The 10179-nt window shown below is 24.9% G+C and overlaps 1 protein-coding gene across 2 annotated transcripts; it reads left to right on the forward strand.

Annotated features, from left to right (window-relative positions):
- Positions 1-67: 67 nt before the first annotated feature.
- On the forward strand, positions 68-9300 carry LOC132931726 (scaffold protein salvador). 2 transcript variants are annotated; one of them, XM_060997686.1, is made up of 11 exons: positions 68-286; positions 363-545; positions 1554-1627; positions 1689-1816; positions 1877-1991; positions 2249-2380; positions 5105-5201; positions 5372-5552; positions 6269-6432; positions 6499-6664; positions 8377-9300. In XM_060997686.1, exons 2-11 carry the CDS (start codon positions 455-457, stop codon positions 8534-8536), a joined length of 1308 nt encoding a protein of 435 aa, XP_060853669.1. In that variant the 5' UTR covers positions 68-286; positions 363-454; the 3' UTR covers positions 8537-9300. The 2 variants fall into 2 exon arrangements, with proteins under 2 accessions (XP_060853669.1, XP_060853668.1); XM_060997685.1 differs by having other exon boundaries at positions 69-286; positions 1554-1633.
- Positions 9301-10179: the final 879 nt, after the last annotated feature.

Below are 10179 nucleotides of genomic sequence, written 5' to 3' on the forward strand. Positions count from 1 at the left end.
TAAGGTTATTTTTATGTGATAAGGTTTTTATTTATTAAAAATTAATAATTAATAATTGTTTATTATCTTATTAAGTACCTACCTACAAAAATTAAGTATTTACATTCTATTATTTAATATGAATATGAAATTTTAATTGAATTGTTTAATGTATATGATCCATCGAAATAATTAATCACTACAAATTTTAAATACTTTTAGTGGAAAACAATGAAATTAAATATTTTGTTTTACCTCTAATATAAATGCCTAAGTTTTTTACTTGTAATTATTCTGTCCCCTGGAGGTACCTATTTAATTCATATTATATAAATTAATAATTTTAAAATAATAATAAAAATTAATTACATTTTATGATTTAGATCATCAACATTTGAAAAAAATATATTTAACGATTATTTTGGTTTATTTATAAAAAAAACTTAGACCTTTGAACAACTTTAACCTTTTTAACATGTTGTCAAGAAAAAATAAAGATACTAGAACTATTAAAGAAGGAGTGGTTGGAAAATATGTAAAAAAAGACAAGCCACCTGAAATACCAAGTAAGTTTGTAGAATAAAATAATAATAACATAAAATGTAATATTTATTTTATTGTTTAAGAATACTTAATGTATTAGTATATTATTGAAATTTTTTAATTTTTTCTTAATAATTTTAGAGATATTGAGGTAATTCTTACTATGCCAGGATATATCCTTTCATTATAGATTTAGTTTTATAAAACATAGTCTACTCTGTAATGTTTAAGCTGTTGGTCACATTAATTTTTACTATTTTATTGGTTCCATATTATGAATTTATGTCAATCATTTTTGTTTTAAATTATTAAATCATGTTTATTATTATATTTGTGTTAGTTATAATCACTTTTAAAATGTATGTATTCAAATATTTATCTTTTCATGTACATGTAATATATTACAAATTAAATTATTAAGTACTATTACTATTTAGTATGTGTTGAGAGTATTTTTCACTATGTCAGTTTAGATCATGTAAGATGAATACTGTCAACTGAAAGTTGATTAAAATCTGTTGATGTTTTTGATTATGTATAATTAATAAAGTACATAAACGCTTAAAACAATTAACTGATACAATAGGCAGTAGTAACTTAAATAATACCAAGGTGATAAAATATCTGGCTACTATCAATTTATTTTGATTTATAATTAATATTTAAAGTTTTATAAATACCTAAACCTAAGAGAAATATAATAGCAATACTATTGGCTTATTGTATTATCGTTTCAAGTATTTAATGATAATTAATAATATTAAGATAATAATAAATAACAGCGGTTCCAAACTTTTTTGGCTCATCTATCCCCAAAAATAAAAATATTTGCACCTCCCTTGAAGAAATGAAATAAAATTTTTAATCAGTGTATAGTACTTTATTAGTACTTAAAATGTATAGGTGTAGTATAAATATTTATATTGTGCCTTCCTTGTTAAGTGCTTCAAATTTAGGAACCGTTGAAGAATAATATTCTAAGAGTGTATATATTTTAATACCTATTGATGTATTAAATGTTCTATTTTTAGTTATAAATGTATGGACTACAGAACCTTTCAGAAAAAATAACCACAGCCGGACTAATGTTTCAGAATCCCTAAATGTAAATGTAAGAAAAAAATTATTTTTAAATTTAGCTCTTTTTATTTATCACTTTCTTTTAGAATACAAACCAACCAAGTGGTTCAGTTCAAAAATTTGGTAATATGAAAAATACACCATCTCCATCAATGTTAATTGGTCATGAAGGGAAATATACTCCTAGTAGTTCTGTTCCTGATTTAGCTCAAAAGTATATATTATTATTAATTTATGAATTATTACAGAATATTTATATACTTATTTTTTAAAGATTTGCCAATGCTAATTTATGGAGTAGTTCGCCAGGTATAGCTGCTGATCAATCAATAAGTGTTAGAAATTGTAGTAATAGATATATTTCCAATGACTGTCACATTAATCATCAAGCAAGTTTATGATTTTATTATTGATATTTCAGTTAATTTTTTATAGTGATGTAATTTATGGGATGTAAGGTTATGTAATTGCATCCCATGATTTTTATTTAAGCTCTTATGTATAAATATCTATTCTCATTTTGCAAGGAAAGCGATTGTTTTTTGTGCAATAATTATAGATGTATTTTTATCGTGGAATAATGTAAAACTATAGCACTGGTTTCTAATGTATATTTAAATAATTCAATTTTTTTATTTTTATTTAGATGGGAACACATAATAGTGCCACTTGTTTACCTTATCATTCACACTCTGATTTAGCAGAATCATCTGTTATTTTACATGGATATGGTGACAATACAATTTACTCGCCAGCATTATCACAATGTTTTCCAACTGTAAGTTCATATTCATTTTTTATTTTTAAACTAAAAAAATTGTACAATCTGTAAAGTAATGATTAATAATAAGCACAAGTGATTAAAGAGTTAACATAGAAAAGAAAAAACAACATAAGATAAAGTAACAAAGTTACAAACATTAATAAGTTAAATTAAATTACGATTATTTATATAAATTCAGACAGGGGGCTTGAGTGAAGAGGCCATCAATTGATGGTACTTCATGACATGTGGTGTTGGGGGTTAGTCTTTTAGTAGATCACAACACCATGTTTGTTTTAGATGCCTTCTGGGGTCACCAGGAATAGTGGAAATAGATAGTTCTGATATCAAGGGGTTGCGATGATTGTGAAGATTGGAGTGTATGCGTTTATAGAAAATCTTGGCAAACGTTTTTAACTGTTTGAATAGATAGGTCTTTATAGAGAGTGTTGTTGGAGACATAGTACGGGTATTTGTCGCAGGCATTTAAATTGGAATGATTGGATTTTAGTAATATTAGAGAGTTTGGCGGCAGCCCATAGTTGAATACCATAAGCCCATATTGGTTTGAGGAGTAATTTGTAAAGGAGAAGTTTATTTTTAAGATTTACATGTTTAGTTGTTAAGAGAAAATGTAATTGACGAGACCGGTTATTTAAAGCAAGTCTTTTGGTGTGGATATGTGTTGCCCAGGTTAGCCAGGCATCGGTTTAGGTGTAAACCTAAATAACGAACATTTTGGGCAGATGGCAGCGGAAGGTGATTAAGGTACACAGGAGGGCAAACAGCTTGACAAAGTGTGAACGTGCAGTGGATGAATTTGGTTTCATTAACTTTTATCCTCTATTCTTTATACTAAATTGATAAAAGATGTAGGTAGTTTTAAATGAGGTTTAAGAATATTCATTTTAGATTTTGAAATTACAGTGGTACCTCGATTATCCGGGGTAATGGCGGGGAGAGTGTCACACGGATAAGTGAAAACCACAGTTAATCGAGACTTTTTATAATAATGTAATTTTTTAAAAATTATAATTAGAAATACATAGGTACAATTTTATAATAATGAAATTTTGAAAATTTTTATTAAATTATAATTAGAAATATATACAATAATGTTATACATAATACATCTACAGTCCATACTTATTTTTAAATTTTCGGAAGAGTGAGCACGGTTAATCGCGAACACGGATAATCGAGGTTCTACTGTACTTAACTTCCTATCAGTGTTTTATATACAATCCAACCTAAGAAAAATATATATGCTATAATATAAAAACTTTAAATTATACTAACTTTAAGTCTATTTAGGATGACTGTTAAAGTGTTTATTATGGGAATAAACAGAAATTTTTTTTTTAATTAAAAGTATATTTTAACCTAAACAGGAAAAAAAATGCTTTTTTAAATTAGATAAAAAAAATATTTTATTTTTTAACAAATTATAAAAAACGATATGTACAGTTTCAATAGAATATCCGGTTTATGTATGAAAAATAATATTATTTGATTGTCCTCTACTAAGTGAGGTCGATAAAATTATCAATAACTGCCTTTTAGTTCTCTCTGGTTAGTTTCACGGTGACACCTTAACCTAACTGGGGCTATTGAGATCAACAATTGAACCAGTTTTTTCTAATTTTTTTATTAGCTGACATATTTATGACACATTGGGAGCAATTCCCCGACCGAGTAAGATATCACATAGTGTCCACACCACTTTTGTTAAATTGATAAAAGGTCTACCAGCACACATGTTTCAATTGACATTCGGTTCATAACTTGACAAAAACTGATTACACAACAAAAAACTGAAATGATAGTAGATTAAAAAAATAATGAAAACAATGTTTTAAACATAGAAACAAAAAAAAAATGGCAATCGATTTAAAAAGTGTTTTTTTTTTTTTGGGACACCCTATATTATTTGATCCTCAGAATTCAAAATCTTTTAGTTCAATCTTCATACATTAGCTGTCTTTTTTAGACTATTGTAAGTTTAATTTAATAAAAAAAATTGAAATCATCTTTTAACTATAAGAAAAGACTAAGTCAACCTAAATGTAATTAGTGATTCTTTCCCCATCAATTATTTTAAGAACTATCAACACTATCTTTCTCATTATTATTATACTGAAACTTTTGATATTAAAATCTAAATAATAATGTTACCTAATAATCTTAAAGAGTAAAAGCCTACAGTATTTAACTTAATACATGATTATATAACTTAAAGAAACATAGTACAGTAGAACCTCATTAATCCGGACTATATGGGGCTCTAGGTTGTCCGAATTATTAAAAGTCCGGATTAAACAAAATAACCAAAAATCGTAAATTATAAATTTAAAAAAAAATATATTGGATATTAATTTATTATTCAAACTAAATATAAATACATATGTATGTCTTACAATATTTAACCTAAAAATACATGATACATAATACATATAGGATATTTTTAGAATTCGTTTTCTCGTTTATTTTAATCTATGACATAAACTAGCGTAATTTACGTATTATAAATGGCTGTCCGGATTAAGCGAAGTCCGGACTAATGAGATCCGAATTAATGAGGTTCTACTGTAAATTGATTTAATTCATCTATAAAATACTCATTAGCCTTAGAAATCTAAATATCAGTTACCACTTACCAGTATTAAATAATGATTAGGCAAAAATGTTTTTCTCTGCTTTGCATTGAATCTAATACAATTTACTGTTATTAATTTTTAGATTCAATTACAGCACAAGAATGAAATTATTAATACTCATCATTCTACCCCAGCCTTACATAATATTGGACAACCTGTTCCAATACCTTTACCTTCAGGTGAATATTTATATTTTAATTATAAATAACATCTATAATAGTTATGCATAAATATTTTACTCAAAAATTGTATATAAAATGTCACGGTAAAAGTGTATTCATCATAATCTTGAAATAAAAATGTATAGAGATGCATTTATGATACAACATTCAAACTTGTTTTTGTTTAGGCGGAGGAGAAGAACTTCCCTTACCACCAGGTTGGTCCGTAGACTTAACATTAAGAGGTCGTAAGTATTATATTGATCATAATACCAAAACTACACATTGGTCACATCCTTTAGAAAAAGAAGGTCTTCCTACTGGATGGGAACGTATTGAAAGTGATGAGTATGGAGTATATTTTGTTAAGTGAGTAAATAATAAAATTGTAATACTTATATTTAATCAGTTCAGTTAAGGTGTTATAGATACCAACCATAAATAATTATGTATATTATATATATTTTATAAAATCAAAGTTTAATTTATATTTTAATATTTATGCTCCAAAAATACTAAGAATAAGATATTATACTCTATGCACAAATATTTTTATGAAATAATTTAATAAAATTAACAAGATTAATGGTCATTTTTATAGTATTGTTATAGACGCTTAAAAGGTTACATTTTATAAATATAAATATTTATGTAATGCATTTGTGTGATGTATTATTTCAATAATTTTTATTTATTTTTGTATATGTTGTAGTATGTAGGGTAAAGGGTAAATCCTGTTGAGGTCTGGGAAAAATTAATTATTTTAGTTTTTGATTAAAACTATGTGGGCCTGTAATTATTTTTTTCTCATTTTTTTGTACAACCAAATAAAATAAAGTAAATAAAGTATATAAATATTTTAAGGTGCGCAATAAATATAAATTGTCTTTAATTTTATAGTATAAAAATATTTTTATATCAATTCATTAGAGAATGAAAATTCAATAAATTTTGTGCAATTAAAGTATTGTTTCAATAAAAAATAAAAATATATAATCTATTTTCTAATTTAAGAAAACAGTTTTTATAATTAATATAGCATTTATTTGTTATAATATTATTGTGCATTTTGATTTTTTTTTCAGTCATATTTCTCGACAAGCACAATATGAGCATCCATGCGCTCCTCACTATATTTATCAACCGGAGGTAAGAATTCCATTGCCACTGTTACCTCCCCCACCACCAAGATCTACACATTTTCATTCTCATAATATGCTCGTGCCTGCTAATCCTTACCTAAATCAAGGTAAAAATAATTTTCAATATTTTATTATGTTGTACATTTTGAGTTAACTATTTGTTTTTCTTTAAGAAATCCCTGTATGGCTCAATGTTTATTCTCATGCAGCACAAACATTAGATCATAAACTTAGATGGGAAATGTTTCGGCTACCAGAACTTGATTGTTTCAATGCCATGTTGACACGTTTATATAAACAAGAATTAGAAGAGATTGTTATGCGTTATGAAGTTTACAGGTTTGTTACTATTAGTATTATTGATTCTAGATTTAATATTCATAGTATAAGCGAAGTTAGATATTATGCTTAATGCTTATCTAATATAACTATTTCAGTTAACTGAATCTAATCATTATTTATTATATTCTTTTAATAATAGCAGAATACTAATTTTTGTTTTTGGTGGATTTCACTTCTCCAAAGACATTTGTGTTGCGTGATTACAATTGTCCTCAATCTGGTGATTTGTTAGTAGAGTTTAAAACTAATAACCACTAAAGATGACTTGTATGTCACATAAGCATCTAAAATGTAATTGGATATTTTAAAATATAGCAATACTAACATATTTGAGGTCCTAATGTCCTATCTCAATATAATTTTAGTTTTTGTCATTACAAAATTATCTAGAAACACTGTTATACATGGCTAAGGTTGATTTTTACTATAAATAGATAAAAAAAAGACTGTGCAATATTGTTAAAAAAATAAACATAATCTAATTAAGCTTTTTAAGTTTTCTTCTGCTATGGTGAAAATTTAATTTTTCAACTAGGGTTAGGGTAGAATTGCCAAAGCGGTTTGAAAAACAAACAGGTTTTAACAAATAATATGATGGATGCCTTTTAGTGAGTAAATTTCATAATATTTCAAACGTTTTTAAAACTAGTTGATGATATTACTTTAGTTTTAAATTTATTATATTATTCCTACCTTACATTAAGAAGGGTGAAGCAATATGACTGCTTCATCAGATGTTATAACATATATATTATATATAATTATATTACTAATATCAGTAGATTTTATCCTTATTGGACTATCTAATTTAGAGACCTTTAATTTATTTAAAATCTTAATTGATTAATATGATTTTATATGTTTATAACTGGAAATTACTTATAATATTATTATGTTTACTTTGTACAATTTGATCAAATACATTTTTACTTTATATATTTTTTTAAATTATTCAAATTATAATGTATTTTGCGATCCAAAATTGAGCTTAGAACTTAAGATCCACTGATTTAAGACTACTGAACTATTTAATAATTAATAAGATATTTTGTATTAAGTCTTACTTATATTAACCATATTAATTGAAATTAAATAAAAACAAATAATTACTAATATTTGATGTTAATGTTTCATTAGCAGCTTGAGTCTTCAAAAGCCTAGAAGTAAGCTTCATAAGCTATCCACATAAATTTACTAGGATAAATGCAATATATTTAGTTCTTTTAAAGTTACATTTTCACATTCTTTCACAATAAAAGTAAATAAAGTTATTTATTAACTATAGATAAACTTATTTTAACTTTAATGACTAATTTTCTGTTATGATTTAACCTGACCAACTTAAAAAAATAAAAGGATGATATTAATTAATTAATATTTAATATGTTATAATAATTGAAACAGGTGGGCGAATGAGTACCACTATGCTTTAATATAAAAGATTTATATAGATTAATTTTATATTGGTTCAGTATACCACCCATAGTACACACTGCTTGTTTTCAGGCCAGGAGCAATCGCTCTTACTGCTCCTAGTATTCATATAACAGCTCTGCCTCTGTATTTCATCGACCCAAATAATTTTATTTAATGGTTAATAATTTATGATTGCTTTTTTTTAATAGTTCAACGATTATTTTATAAATATTTAAATTATTTTACCACAACATGACAAATAAATATTGTTGTATGAACAATTTTTTTTTTAGATCTGCGTTATTGTTTGAAATGGATAGAAGACATATGCAATCTCAATATATTGATACAAATGAATATAATCGTTATGGACCAGGATTGCGTATTATTGATGTAACTAATGATAATTTACGTGAAGTTGCATTATCACAACATACAGAAACTAAAGTTTAATTATTAAGTATTCAAATTTAATTTTAAATGATATTGATCAAGTTATTTTGCATTGTTTTTGTATACCATTACTATGGTTGATTACTTAATGATATTATGAATTATATTAAAGTATCATTAAGGTTTTACTACAATACTGTGATAGTTTAATTAATATTTAATTGTAATTATTACTATTATTACTAAAATAGGATATGGTTGAAACAAAGCCATTATTTTTTATATTATAATTGAGGTATAGGTTTTATAGAGTACTTATCAATTTGTTGAAACAAGTGATATATTTTATATTGTACTTACTTAATTATTGTAAATCTAAAGAAATTAATGTAATGGCATAAACTATTGTACGTTAATGCACATATTTTTTACACCTAAAACCGTGTCAAGTATATATAATTTTTTTTTCATTATTTTACCAAAATTTATTGATATAGTTGTAACTAGACCAGACTATATTATCTTATTCTAAGTTTGTAACTGTTACAGTGCCTTATAATTATCAAATTTATTATTATTTATTAATAGTTGGAATATACCAGGGGCAGCCTAACGGTTGATCGCGGACAGTTTCAAAATCGATCATGTTAGAATTTATTTTTAGGGCCACGCTCACCAAAATTAATCGAGGTTGTAGTATTATTATATTTTTTTTAGTAATTAGTAATTAGTTTATAATACTTGTCGTATGTCTATATACACTTATTGACAGTATGTTTTTTAATAATTATAGTTATTCAAAAATAAAAAATTTTTCTATGGAAGTCGATCCTCAAAGGTGAAGTATATATTTAGTAGATTATGACCAAAAATAATTTTACCACCCCTGGAATATAATATAAATTTATCAATATTGAAATCAATCTCTAATCTAAAAGATATTTAGTATTTTTAAATAATTTTAAAATACCTATAACCTAAAATGTAGATTTTCATTATATTCAATATTCATATTATTGAAATTTTAAAGAAAGGTGTCTTACTTATTTTCCAAAATAAAATAAGAATAATAAATTATTTATTCTGTCTAGCGAGAAAACATGCCATTCTGCATATCTACATGTGACATTACACCATAGTGAAAGAAGTCTCGGGGACAAAATGTCATTTAGGGATATGTAGAAGAACTTATTTTTGGTGGGCTGCGGCGTATTCTCTCGTTGGATAGAGTTATGCTGTATCAAATCTTGTATACAAAAATAGACAATATTAAATTAGATAAGTTAATAGATAAGATAATAACTATTTAAGTCAAAATACAAATTAATTATACTTAAAAAATATAAATATATTGTTAACAGGGACTAGAATTTATTGAATTTATTATTATTATAATTTATATTATTTATATGCATTTTTATTACTTTAAATTTGTTTTTATTTCATATAAAGAACGTTTTTAAATGTTAAAAGTGTAAAAAAATGTCATGTTTGATGTATTTACTATGTATATTTTACTGTCACAGTTATAATAAAAGTAGACTGTGGTATTAAAAAATTGATATATATAATAAAAATGTTTCAATTTGATTTAAATAAACAAATATTTAAATTTTCAAATATAGATTGAGTGAGCTTAATTAAATGTATTTAGCAAATTTTATATCAGTGATATAATACAATAATATTTTTTGAAGTTGAAG

The sequence above is a fragment of the Rhopalosiphum padi genome, chromosome 1 (genome assembly GCF_020882245.1).
Source record: "Rhopalosiphum padi isolate XX-2018 chromosome 1, ASM2088224v1, whole genome shotgun sequence".
In the NCBI taxonomy this organism is placed as follows: domain Eukaryota; kingdom Metazoa; phylum Arthropoda; class Insecta; order Hemiptera; family Aphididae; genus Rhopalosiphum; species Rhopalosiphum padi.

Excerpts from the sequence above, each read along its gene's own strand:
- LOC132931726 (XM_060997685.1), top strand. The coding sequence starts at position 455 with ATGTTGTCAAGAAAAAATAAAGATACTAGAACTATTAAAGAAGGAGTG. Across the intron at positions 6,433-6,498 it reads TAATCCTTACCTAAATCAAG|AAATCCCTGTATGGCTCAAT; the intron begins GTAAAAATAATT and ends TTTTTCTTTAAG. Across the intron at positions 6,665-8,376 it reads ATGCGTTATGAAGTTTACAG|ATCTGCGTTATTGTTTGAAA; the intron begins GTTTGTTACTAT and ends TTTTTTTTTTAG.